This window comes from Saimiri boliviensis, chromosome 4 (assembly GCF_048565385.1).
Source record: "Saimiri boliviensis isolate mSaiBol1 chromosome 4, mSaiBol1.pri, whole genome shotgun sequence".
Lineage (NCBI taxonomy): Eukaryota > Metazoa > Chordata > Mammalia > Primates > Cebidae > Saimiri > Saimiri boliviensis.
The window spans coordinates 92,748,343-92,762,142 of record NC_133452.1 but is presented as its reverse complement, the minus strand read 5'-3'; the positions used below and the strand labels follow the sequence as shown (position 1 = coordinate 92,762,142).

Sequence of the window (13,800 nt, the reverse complement as noted above, 5' to 3'; positions counted from 1 at the left end):
TATTTTTATAATTTTTCTCCAGGCCGGGCGCGGTGGCTCAAGCCTGTAATCCCAGCACTTTGGGAGGCCAAGGCGGGTGGATCACGAGGTCGAGAGATCGAGACCATCCTGGTCAACATGGTGAAACCCCGTCTCTACTAAAAATACAAAAAACTAGCTGGGCGTGGTGGCGCGTGCCTGTAATCCCAGCTACTTAGGAGGCTGAGGCAGGAGAATTGCCTGAGCCCAGGAGGCGGAGGTTGCGGTGAGCCGAGATCGCGCCATTGCACTCCAGCCTGGGTAACAAGAGCGAAACTCCATCTCATAAAAAATAATAATAATAATAATAATAATAATTTTTCTCCAAGTTAAAAAAAAAGTTTCAAAATAAATCACTGCACTAGAGTTAGAAGGATGGACACAGAGGTGAGTACTGTAATAGTATGGAAACATACAGAGGAATGGGATCCAAAAGCCCAAATTATTAGAAGTTCTGGCTCTAAGAAAGATAAATATATAAAACAATATGTAAATAATGACTTAGTCTTAGGTTTCTGTACTGTAAAATGAGGAGGTTATACCAGAACTTTCTAGCTCTATATCTAGATTTTTATGAACTTGTTCTATCACTTCATGTTCTTTTTTAACACAGTAAAAGCCTGGCTCTTCTGGAGGCTCAATACTTTCTTAAGAGACAGTGGGGGAAAAGCTGCACAAATCATTCATGTACAAACAAACCATAATTATGGATGAGGACAAAAGTGTTAGGGAGCTTAGTAAAGCCTAAAGTGGTGGAATGAGAAACAAAGAACATTAACTTTAGTAATAATCTTAACAATGATTTCTAGAAGTCTTTTATCAATTATGTTTAATACAATCATGTATTAAATTTTAAAATATTATCTACCTTTTTTCTCTAAAATTCATTTTCTAGGCCAGATGTGGTGGCTTACATTTATAATCCCAGCACTTTGGGAGGCTGAAGTGGGGTAACTACCTGAAGCTAAGAATTTGAAACCTGCTAGTGAGACCCCATCTATAAAAAGTTTTTTTTAATTAGCTGTGCATGGTGATACATGCCTGCAGTACCAGCTACTCAGGAGGCTGAGAGGAAAGAATCACTTGAGCCCTAGAGGTTAAGGCTGTAGTGAACTATGATTATGTAACTGCACACTGGCATCGGCAACAAAGAGAGACACTGCCTGTTAAAAAAAAAAAAAATTGTACAATATAGACCACTAGCCAGACTAATAAAGAAGAGAGAAGAATCAAACAAACACAATAAAAAATGATAAACGGGAGATCACCACTGATCCCAAAGAAATACAAACTACCATCAGAGACTACTATAAACACCTCTATGCAAATAAACTAGAAAATCTAGAAGAAATGGATTAATTCCTGGACACATACACCTTCCCAAGACTAAGCCAGGAAGAAGTTGGATCCCTGAGTAGACCAATAGTAAGATCTGAAATTGAGGCAGTAATTAATAGTCTACCAACCAAAAAATGCCCAGAACCAGACAGATTCACAGCTGAATTCTACCAGAGATATAAAGAGGAGCTGGTACCATTCCTTTTGAAACTATTCCAAACCAAAGAAAAAGAGGGACTTCGCCCTAACACATTTTATGAGGTCTGCATCATCCTGATACCAAAACCTGGCACAGACACAACAAAAAAAAATTCAGGTCAATATCCCTGAACATCGATGCGAAAATCCTCGATAAAATATCAGCAAACCAAATCCAGCAGCATATCAAAAAGCTTTTCCAGCACGATCAAGTCAGCTTCATTCCTGGGATGCAAGGCTAGTTCAACATACACAAATCAATAAATGTAATCAATGACATAAACAGAACTAATGACAAAAACCATGATTATCTCAATAGATGCAGAAAAGGCATTCGATAAAATTTGACATGGCTTCACGCTAAAAACACTCAATAAACTAGGTACTAATGGAACGTATCTCAAAATAATAGGAGTTATTTATGATAAACCCACAGCAAATAGCATAAGCAAAAGCTGGAAGCATTCCCTTTGAAAACTGGCACAGGACAAGGATGCCCTCTCTCACTATACCTATTCAACGTAGTGTTTTCTATATTCAATGCAGAAAACAACAAAAGTAAGCTCATTTCTTACTTCTAAAATTTCTGAAGTATGAAACAGGCCATTTGCAAACTGGACAGACCAAAAACACATATATCTTTACTAGGAGAAAATCAGATAACCTAAGATGAATCATTTTTAAATGAGCGTACTAAAGACTTACTTAAGGTTAAAGCAGAAATCAGAGAAAGAAAAATATTAAATTATTTGACTAGATATTTAGGTTAGTTTACGTCCCCAACATAATTTACTTTTTTAAAGTAGCTGACTGAAAGTTCAAAAGAACAGAGTTTCAAAACAATACAAAATAAAACACTAGATGATATATAAAGTTTATTTAAATCAATTAAAATTTTGAAAAATAGTCTACCTGAATCGTCCTGGGCTTCATGAGTTTCACCATCATCTGTAACCTCTAATTCTTTCACAAAATTTGAGGGAAACAATCCCAACTTGTTGTTCAGGGTTCCACTCCACCAGCCTTCTTCTACCTGAAAAAGTTCACAATTCAAAAGTAATAAAAACTTCTGTTAACTGAAAATCTTCACTCGATGGGAAAATTAAGTTAACAAAAGCAAAAGAGCACAAAATTAGCACTGTGAAATAAACCATTTAAAATTTAAAACACAATGAAGAAAATATATTTTAAGTGTATTACATTTTAGTGGATTATTCCTATATGGGATTAACCATTATCAACAGCACTTTGCAACATTTACAATGAGAATTTGCAATCAAGCACAATCTATTAAGTACGTTTCATGCAAGTATCAGATAACCAAATATACTTTATTAACAGCAGGAAGTACATAGCTTCTTCAGGAATGTCAGTCTTAATTTGTATATTATTTAAAGTATCTTGAAATTTTTGATTTGAAAAAAAAATTAATGACCATATAAGAATGTAACTTCCTAGCCAGGCATAGTGGCTCAGGTCTGCAATCCAAGCACCTTGAGAGGCCAAGGTGAGCAAACTGCTTGACCAGGAGTTTAAGAGCAGCCTGGGCAACATGGTAAAATCCTTTCTCTTAAAAAAAATATGAAAGTTAGCTGGGAAAGGTGGTTCCCACTTATAATCCCACCTATAATCCCAGCTACTGAAGAGGGTGAGCCTGATTGTGCCACTGGACTCCAGTGTGTGTTAAAACAGAGGAGACCCTGTCTCAAAAAAAAAAAAAATAAAAGAAATATAACTTCCCAAATGGCACAGAAAATTGCTAAACCTACTACTTAAACAATGATTCTTAAGTATAATAATTTCCTACTTTTAAAAACCCAGATGTCAATCAAACACTTCAGAAAAACATTTATACTTACTAATATGATTACTCAATTTCCATGAATTTATTTAATTTTTAATAACTATAAAAATGTATAGTTTCTGATAAGGATATTACAGAGTGCTTACAGGTTAAAAACAATTCTTTAGGCCAGGAGCAGTGGCTCACACCTATAATAACAGCACTTTGGGAGGCCAAGGCAGGCAGATCACCTGAGGTCAGGAGTTTGAGACCAGCCTGGCCAACATGGTAAAACCCATCTCCACTAAAAATACAAAAAAAAAAAAAAAAAAAAAAAAAAAAATTAGCCAGGTGTGGTGGTGCATACCTGTAGTCCCACCTACATGGGAGGGCTAAGGCAGGAGAATCGCTTGAACCTGGGAAGTAGAGGTTAGAGTGAGCTGAAAACACGCCACTGCTCTCCACCCTGGGTAACAGAGTGAGACTCCATCTCAAAAAAAAGCAAAATGTTTTTTAAAAAGAGTAAACTAGTCCCTGTCAAAATGTACTTACCCAAACTACACACAATATAGCTAGAAAAAGATATGTTTTTGTTTAAAGTATTTTAAATTGTTTCCCATCTCATACAAGGTAGGCAAGCTTTTACTAAGTTATTCATCTAACAGGCATAATGTGTAACCTATGGCATTAACAACTAGCGGAAAATTCAAATTTGCATATGAGAAATGCCTGTTCTTCAATAAAACATCCAAAGAAAAAAACAATCAATAAGCAGATAGTTACAATATAATGCAAGAGGTACTATAACTAAAGTATGAACAAAATGCTGTTAGAAACACATAGAAAGGGCTTGAAAGAATCAAAAAATGCTCCCCTGGCTGGCACAGTAGCTTACACCGGTAATCCCAGCACATCGGGAGGCCAAGGCAAGAGATCATCTGAGGTTGGGAGTTGAAGACCAGCCTGACCAACATGGAGAAACCACGTTTCTACTAAAAATACAAAAAAAAAAAAAAAAATTTACAGGCACATGCCTATAATCCCAGCTACTTGGGATGCTGAGACAAGAGAATTGCTTGAACCTGGGAGGCAGGTTTCGGTGACTGAGATTGTGCCATTGCACTGCAATCTGGGCAACAAGAGCGAAACTCCATCTCAAAAAAAAAAAAAAAAAAAAAAAAAAAAAAAAAATGCTCCCATGAAGGGAAATGACCAAAAAAATGTGGTATTAAAGGCTGAATAAGAGTAAAAATATAGTAACTTAAAAATAAATGATTCATGGAAGGTATAGCTAAAATACAAAGTGGCTGCTAGAATACAAGCTGTCTGAAGGAGAAAAAAAAGGCAGGAAAGCTGTAAAGTGTGAACCAATCAGAATTTTTATCAGAGTTAAGGAAGCACCAAAGAACTGGAAGTTATCCAAAGTAAATGAGATGGAAGATATGTAGACCAAGCTAGAATACAACAACAAAAAAAAGAGAAACATCAGCTGTCTATTATCTATACCTGAAACCCCAATTAGCAGCAACTGAGGAGTTAGGATTATTTAAAGAATTCTCAGGAGGCAGAGTAGTCTAGCGGCAAAAAAAAACAAAACAAAACAAACCAAAAAAAAAAACCCCTCAAAAATAGACTGCATGACAATTTGCAACTGCAAAAATAAAGAACCAGCCCAAATGCCTATCAACAAGTGAATAAAGAAACTGTGATATATATACACACACTAATACCATGGAATACTACTCACTACTAACTCAGAAATGGAAAACCAACCATCATATGTTCTCACTCAAATGTGAGAGCTAAGCTATGAGGATGCCTGGACTTTGGAGACTTGGGGAGAAAGGATGGGAGTGGCAAGGGATAAAAGACTACACATTGGGTACACTGTACACTGCTCAGGTGATAGATGCACCAACAACTCAGAAATCACCACTAAAGAATATATTCATCTAACCAAACACCAACTGTTCCCCAAAAACCTATTGAGATTAAAAAAAAAAAAAAAAGAAATTTTTAAAAGAAAAAAAATAGACTGCAAGAATTGAAATTCAGACTTAGATGGCTGCAAGATGTCTCATCCTACAACTGTGACCTTGACACTCCTCCCACCCAGAAGTGATGGTCTCTGTTCCCTACTCCTTAAATCTTGGTGGCTTATGACTCACTTGTAACCAACAGCTGGTAGACTGTAAAAGGCAATAAAGTTAACACCACATGTGCTAAACTGCTTGGCATTTAGGAGCCGTGAACTGCCATATAATAAGTCCAACGATCTTGAGATGCCCATACTGTAAGAAAGGCAGCCCAATGGGAAGTCTAACATAATGGCTCTCCAATTGGCAGTTCCAGTCTTCAAGGCTTCTAGGCTCCAGACATGTGACTGAAAGAAACTTCCTATTATTCCAAGAGTCGCCAGCATTGAATCTTTCCAGCTGAGGGCCCCAGATAAATCATCCGGGCTATGCTCCATTTGAATTCTTGACTCACAGGCATAATACAACCATTGTTCTTTGCCACCAAGTTTGGAGTGGCTTGGCATACAGCAACAGTAACCAAAACAGCCACCACTCATCTTCCACGATTCAGTCTCTTCCTATGTACAATGGAGATAAAATTATCTATCTTCTTAGGTTTTTTAAAACTTCCAAGGATATAATAAATATGAAACTTTCAGCATAGTGCTTCAAACGTAACATAAGCTCAAGAAATGTTAACTATTATTACTGCTATCAGGTAAAAATAAAATAGAACACCCTTTGGATAAACACAATTGAAGTTTGTATAAACATAAACATTAGTGATTTACAGGGTGTTTTGACACAAAATAAATCCGTGCTATGATACATGATATCAAAACATACCTGTTAAAAACATGACCTTCAACTGTGAAATTAAACTTTAAAATTCTCTCAAATGATAAAAGTAGAGATGTAAAAAATCATTTAAAAAATTTTTTTTCATTTTTTTATTTCCATAGGTTATTGGGAAACAGGTGGTGTTTGGTTACATAAGTAAATTCTTTAGCGGTGATCTGTGAGATTTTGGTGAACCCATCACCTGAGGAAAATACACTACAACCAGTTTGTAGTCTTTTATCCCTCACCCCCTTCTCACCCTCTGCCCCTGTGGCCCCAAAGTCCATTGTGTCATTCTTATGCCTTTACATCCTCATAGCTTAACTCCCACTTATAACTGAGAACATATTATGTTTGGTTTTCCATTCCTGAGACACTTCACTTAGAATAATAGTCTCTAATCTCATTCAGGTCGCTACAAATGCTATGAATTCATTCCTTTTTATGGCTGAGTAGTATTCCATCATATACATATATACCACAGTTTCTCTATCCACTCATTGATTGATGGGCACTAGGGCTGTTTCCACATATTTGCAATTGTGAACTGTACTGCTATAAACATGTGTGTGCAAGTACCTTTTTCATATAATGACTTCTTTTCCTCTGGGATTGTAGTGGGCTTGCTAGGTTAAATGGTTGTTGTACTTTTAGTTCTTAAATGAATCTCCACACTGTTTTCCATAGTGGCTGTGTAAGTTTACATTCCCACTAGCAGTATATAAGTGCTCCCTGTTTACCACATCCATACCAGCATCTGTTATTTTTTCTTCAAGAATCTGGCGATTCTTGCCAGAGTTGTGGTATTGCGTTGTGGTTTTGGTTTGCATTTCCCTGATGATTAGTGAGGTTGAGCACGTCTTCATATGTTTGTTGGCCATTGGTGTATCTTCTTTTGAGAATTGTCTATTCATGTCCTTAGCCTACTTTTTGATGGATTTTTTTTTTCTTGCTAATTTGTTTGAGTTCATTGTAGATTCCAGATATTAGTCCTTTGTCAGATGTATAGATTGTGAAGATTTTTTCCCAGTCTGTGGGTTGTCTGTTTATTCTGCTGACTGCTCTTTTTGCTGTCCAAAATCTCTTTAGTTTAATTAGGTCGTAGCTATTTATCTTTATTTTTACTGCATTTGCTTTGGGTTCTGGTCACGAAATCCTTACAAAGTCAACGTCTAGAAGGGTTTTTCCAATGTTATCTTGGAGAATTTTTATAGTTTCAGGCCTTAGTTCTTGATCCACCTTGAGTGGATTTTTGTATAAGGTGAAAGATAAGGATCCAGTTTCATTCTCCTACATGTGGCTTGCCATTTATCCCAGCACCATTTGTTGAAAAGAGTGTCCTTTCCCCATTTTGGTTTGCTTTATCAAAGATCAGTTGGTTTTAAGTATTTAGGTTTATTTCTGGTTTCTCTATTCTGTTCCACTGGCCTATGTACCTATTTTTATACGAGTACCATGCTGTTTTTGGTGACTATGGCCTTATAGTACAATTTGAAATCAGGTAATGTGAGGTCTCCAGATTTGTTCTTTTTCCTTTGGCTATGGGGGCTCTTTCTTGGTTCCATATGAATTTTAGGATTGTTTTTTCTAATTCTGTAAAGAATGATGGTGCTATGCTGATGGGAATTGTGTTGAATTTGTAGATTGTTTTAGCAGTATAGTCATTTTCACAATATTAATTCCATCCATCCACGAGCATGGAACGTATTTTTGCATTTGTCTGTGTCATCTATGATTTTTCAGCACAGTTTTGCAGTTTTCCTTATAGCGGTCTTTCAACTCCTTGGTTAGGTATGTTAGGTATATTCCCAAACATCTTTTTTTTTTTTCAAGCTGTTGTAAAAGGGGTCGAGTTCTTGATTTGATTCTCCACATGGTTGCTGTTGGTACATAAAAGAGCTACTCATTTGTGTACATTAATTTTGTATCTGCGAACTTTGCTATATTATTTTATCAGTTCTAGGAGCTTTCTGAAGGAGTCTTTAGGGTTTTCAAGGTAAACAATCATATCATCAGCAAACAGAGACAGTTTGGCTTCCTCTGTACTGATATGGATGCCCTTTATTTACTTCTCCTGTCTGACTGCTCTCACTAGGACTTCCAGTACTATGTTAAGAGGAGTGATAAGAGTGGGCATTCTTGTCTTGTTCCAGTTCTCAGAGGGAATGCTTTCCACTTTTCCCTATTCAATATTATGTTGGCTGTGAGTTTATCATAGTTTTTATTATACTGAGGTATGTCCCTTGTATGCCAATTCTGCTGAGAGTTTTAATCATAAAGTGATGCTGGATTCTATCTAATGCTTTTTCTGTATCTATTGAGATGGTCATGTGATTTTTATTTCTAATTCTGTTTGTGTGACGTATCACATTTACTGCTTTGCATATGTTAAACTATCCCTGCATCCCTGATATGAAACCCACTTGATCATGGTGCATTATTTCTTTTGTATGTTGTTGGATTCAGTTAGCTAGTACTTTGTTAAAGATTTTGGCATCTATGTTCATCAGGAGTATTGGTCTGTAGTTTTCTTTTTTTGTTATATCCTTTCCCGGTTTGGTGTTAGGGTGGTACTAGCTTCACAGAATGATTTAGGAAGGGTTCCCTCTCTCTATCTTGTGAAATAGTGTCAACAGGATTGTTACCAATTCTTTTAATGTCTGGTCATGGTCTTTTTTTGTTGGTAATTTTTAAATTACCATTTCAATCTCGCTGCTTGTTACTGTTCTGTTCAGGGTATGCAATTCTTCCTGATTTAATCAAGGATTTTATCTTTCCAGGAATTCAGCCATCCCCTCTAGGTTTTCTAGTTTATGCGCAGTAAAAAGTTCATAGTAGCGTTGAATAATCTTTTGTGTTTCTGTGGTATCAGTTGGTTTTGGTTCTAATTGAGCTTATTTGGATTTTCTCTCTTCTTTTCTTGGTTAATCTTGCTAACGGTCTATCAATTTTATTTATGTTTTCAAAAAACAAGCTTTTTCTTTCATTTATCTTTTGTATTTTTTGTTTCAATTTCACTTCGTTCTACTCTGATCTTGGTTATTTCCTTTCTTCTGCTGAGTTTGGGTTTGTTCTTCTTTCTCTTGTTCTTTGAGCTGTGACCTTAGATTGTCAGCTTGTGCTCTTTCACACTTTCTGATGTAGGCATTTAGGGCTATTAACTATCCTCTTACTATCATCTTTGCTGTATCCCAGAGGTTTTGAAAGGTGTGTTACTACTGTCGTTAAGAAAAATTTTTTAATTTCTATCTTGATTTCATTTTTGACCCAATGATCATTCATTAATTTCCACATACTTAAATGGTTTTGAAGGTTCCTTTTGGAGTCGATTTCCAGTTTTGTTCCACTGTGGTCTGAAGGAGTGCTTAATATAATTTCAGTTTTTTAAAATTTACTGAGGCTCATTTTGTCACCTAACATATGATCTATCTTGGAGAAAGAACGTATGCTGTTCAATAGAATGTATATTCTGTGGTTATTGTGTAGAATGTTCTGTAAATATCTGTTAAGTCCATTTGTTCCAGGGTATAGTTTAAATTAACTGTTTCTTTGTTGACTTTCTGTCTTCATGACCTGTCTAGTGCCATTAGTGGAGTATTGAAGTTCCCCAATTTTACTGTGTTACTGTCTATCTCATTTCTTAGGTCTATTAGTAATTGTTTTATAAATTGAAGAGCTTCAGTGTTAGGTGAATATGTATTTAGGATTGTGGTATTCTCCTGTTGAACACAGCCTATCATTATATAATGCCCATCTTTGTCTTTTTTAACTACTGTTGATTTAAAGTTTGTTTTGTCCAATATAAGAATAGCTACTACTGCTCGCTTTCGGTGTCTATGTGCATGAAATGTCTTTTTCCACACTTTTACCTTCGGTTTATGAGTTATCTGTTAGGTGAGTCTCCTGAATGCAGCAGATGATTGTTGGATTCTTGTTCATTCTGTAATTCTGTATCTTTTAAGTGGAGCACCTAGGCAATTTACATTCAACATTAGTATTGAGATGTGAGGTACCATTCCATTCATTGTGGTATTTATTGCCTGAATACCTTGTTGTTGTTGTTTTGCTTTTGGCTTTTGCTTTTTAACTTGCATTTTTGTTTTATAGGTCCTGTGAGATTTATGTTTTTAACAGGTTCTGTTTTGATGTGTTTCCAGAATGTATTTCAAGATTTAGAGCTCCTTTTAGCAGTTTTTGTAGTACTGGCTTGGTAATGGCAAATTCTCTCAGCATTTGTTTGTCTGAAAAAGACTATATTTCCTTCATTTATGAAGCTTAGTTTTGCTGGATACAAAATTCTTGGCTGCTAATTGTTTTGTTGAGGAGCCACAAGATAGGACCCAATCCCTTCTAGATTGTAGAGCTTCTGTTGAGAAATATGCTGTTAATCTGATAGGTTGTCCTTTATAGGTTACCTGTTACTTTTGCCTCACAGCTCTTAAGATTCTTTCCTTCTTCTTAACTTTAGACAACCTGATGACAACATGTCCAGGCAATAATCTTTCTGCAATAAATTTCCCAGGTGTTCTTTATTGAGCTTCTTATATTTGGATGTCTAGGTCCCCAACAAGACTGAGGAAGGTTTCCTGATTATTCCCCCAATAAACTTTTTAAAATTTTTAGATTTCTCTTCTTCCTTAGGAAGGCCAATTATTCTTAGGTTTGGTCATTTAACATAATCCCAGACTTCTTGGAGGCTTGGTTCATATTTTCTTATTCTTTCTTTGTTGGATTGAGTTAATTCAAAAACCTTGTCTTCAAGCCCTGAAGTTCTTTCTTCTGCTGGTTCAATTCTATTGCTGAGATTTCCCAGAGCATTTTGCATTTCTCTAAGTGCATCCATTGTTGCCCAAAGTTTTTATTATTTTTTATTTATGCTGTCTATTTCATTGAATATTTCTCCCTTCACGTCTTGTATCATTTTTTTTTTACTTTCTTACATTAGGCTTCACCTTTCCTTGGTGCCTCTCTGATCAGCTTAATTAACTAACCTTCTGAATTCTTTTTCAGGTAAATCAGGGATTTTTTCTTGCTCTACATTCCTTGCTGATGAGCTAGTGATTTGGGGGCATATTAAAGAATCTTGTTTTGTCGTATTATCAGAGTTGGTTTTCTGATTCCTTCTCATTTGGGTAAGCTCTGTCAGAGGTAAGTGTAGGGCTCAAGACTCTTCAGATTCTCTCTGTCCCACGGGGTGTTCCTTTACGTAGCACTCTCCCCCTCCTCCTAGAGATGTGGCTTCCTAAGAGCCAAACTGTAGTGATTATCTCTCTTCTGTATCTAGCCACACAGCAAGTCTACCAGGCTCCAGGCTGGTACCGGGGGTTGTCTGCATGGAGTTCTGTAATGTGAACCATCTGTAGGTCTCTCAGCCATGGATACCAGCACCTGCTCTGGCGGACATGGCAGGGCAGGGGGCGGAGGGGAGGGGTTGAAATGAACTCTGTGAGGCTCCATAGCTTTGGTTGTTTAATGCACTATTTTCGTGCTGGTTGGCCTCCTGCTGGGAGGCGGCACTTTAAAAGAGAGCATCAGCTGTGTAGTATGGGGAGGAACAGGTGGTGGGTAGGGCCTTAGAACTCCCAAGAATATATGCCCTTTGTCTTCAGTTACTAAGGTGGGTAGAGAAGGACCATTAGATGGGGGCAGGGCTAGGCCTATCTGATCTCAGACTCTCCTTGCATGGGTCTTGCTGCAACTGAGTATTTGGGGTATCTCCCAGGTCCTGCAGGAGCAACTGGCTTCCTGTGGGTTCTCTTGGCTTTCCTAATATATTCCTAAAGTGGTTCTGGAGGAAAAGTTCATGACATGAGCCTCCATATGCTGCTCTGTCCATCCCAGTAGGAGCTGCAATCTAGTCCTGCCTCCTGTCCATCATGATTTCTCTATTTTTAAAATATTTTAAAATCCCATTTTAAGATATCAAAATGTAGGAAAGCATTTTTATTAATATTTGAATGTGATAATTCAAACAAGGCAAAGCTTTTCAAAAGATTTTGGTTTGTATTCCTTTATTACATAAAAGGCAATATTGCTTCTATTTCACTGCTTTATGCCTATGGTAAATTCAGAATCAAAGAAAAGGCTTGTTTACATTCTTAACTACTTAGATTACATTAATTTTTAGCTTTAAAGGGGCATTTCTATTCCTAAAGGCAATAAATACATATACATACATAAATACAGCAAGGATGAGTAAAGAAACTTTATACCTCATAATTTTATTTTATTTTTAAAGTGACAAAAGTTCTCACAAAAGACTAATATTCCTACAATTAATTTTTCTAGAATCCAGAGAGCATCAATTACCATTGCTACTTTATCTATAACACATTTTTTCCTTACCTCTTCATTAATATCAATAATATCTCCCACTTTCAGCTCCAGTTCATCCTCATTTTGTGGAATATACTCAAAAAGAACTTTACACTGACGCTTCTTGGTCTCTAAAGAAAGTAAAACAATTAGAAATTAGATTAAGAAAAATCATTTTTAAAAACAGTATCTGTATTTACATACCATGTTTATAGTTATATAAGTAAATAAAAGCAGAACATACGAGCATTCTAAACAGCTAATCACAATCAGACCTGGTTGGTTTTTTACCACAACCCCATACTACAATGTATTCAAACACAAATAAATTCAACTTCAAATAGGATAAGGCTTCAGAAAATAGAATCTGCTTACACAGCTTATCCTACCAATTACACAAAAGCAAATATCCAAACACCCATTACCATTTTGAGACTAAAAAAACAGACAATAAAAGACACTTTTGGCACAACAAATTCATCACAGACAAGTCCTCTAGTCTGAAAAGTGGTTTTCAGACTACTTCATAATCAGGTCTGGGAATACTACTTAAAATTAGTAGTTTTACAACTGTCTGTGGAAAGAAGCAGCAGGATGTACAAATCTCCAATGTATTTTATATTTTATCTTCTTTAATAACTATTTTCAGACAGCTAAAAATCAAACTCACTTATGTGAAGGTAATTTTACTTTAGCTTTTCAAACAAACTTCAATTATTCAGAAATGATCATTCATAACCATTTAGACTTGTGTTCTCAACCTTTTTCAAGCTCTAAGAACTGAGAACTCAGACTCCCTCCCATCTTTAAAAATGAATCATTAAGCAGCTATGGGTAGATTACCAAGTATAGTTGATTACTTCTTGGTAGTCAAAGTGTGTTTCTTAGACCAGCAGCAACAGTACAACTTGGGAGCTTGTGAGATACATACTATCTCAGGCTTCACTCCACATCTACTCGTTAGGAACTAAATAAAAAGTTCCCTCAAAATTCATATATTGAAACCCTAACACCCAATGTGTTTGGCAATAAGGCCTTTGTGGCGTGGTAAATAGGGTTAAATGAGGTCCTAAGGTTAAGACCCTAATCAGATAGGACTAGTATCCTTACAAAAGAGGAAGAGACATCAGCCCATCATTGCCCTCCCCAATACAAAGAAAAGACCCAGTGAGAAAATAAGGAGACAGTGGTCCTCTACAAGCCAGAAATGAGGCGTCACCAGAAACCACCCTTGATCTTGGGACTTCCAATCCTCTGAAACTGTAAGAAGATAAATATGTTGTTTAAGCT

The 13,800-nt window shown here is 36.3% G+C and overlaps 1 protein-coding gene across 3 annotated transcripts in view; it reads right to left on the bottom strand.

Moving 5' to 3' along the window:
* The window catches only part of CD2AP (CD2 associated protein), a 156,405-nt gene that overhangs the window by 76,375 nt on the left and 66,230 nt on the right, over positions 1-13,800 (bottom strand). For all 3 annotated transcript variants that reach the window (XM_003923090.4, XM_074397874.1, XM_074397875.1), the window contains exons 4-5: positions 12,541-12,641; positions 2,467-2,587 (exon numbers count right to left, since the gene is read on the bottom strand). In XM_003923090.4, the coding sequence (XP_003923139.2) occupies positions 2,467-2,587; positions 12,541-12,641 (222 nt within the window). The remainder of the gene's footprint in view (positions 1-2,466; positions 2,588-12,540; positions 12,642-13,800) is intronic.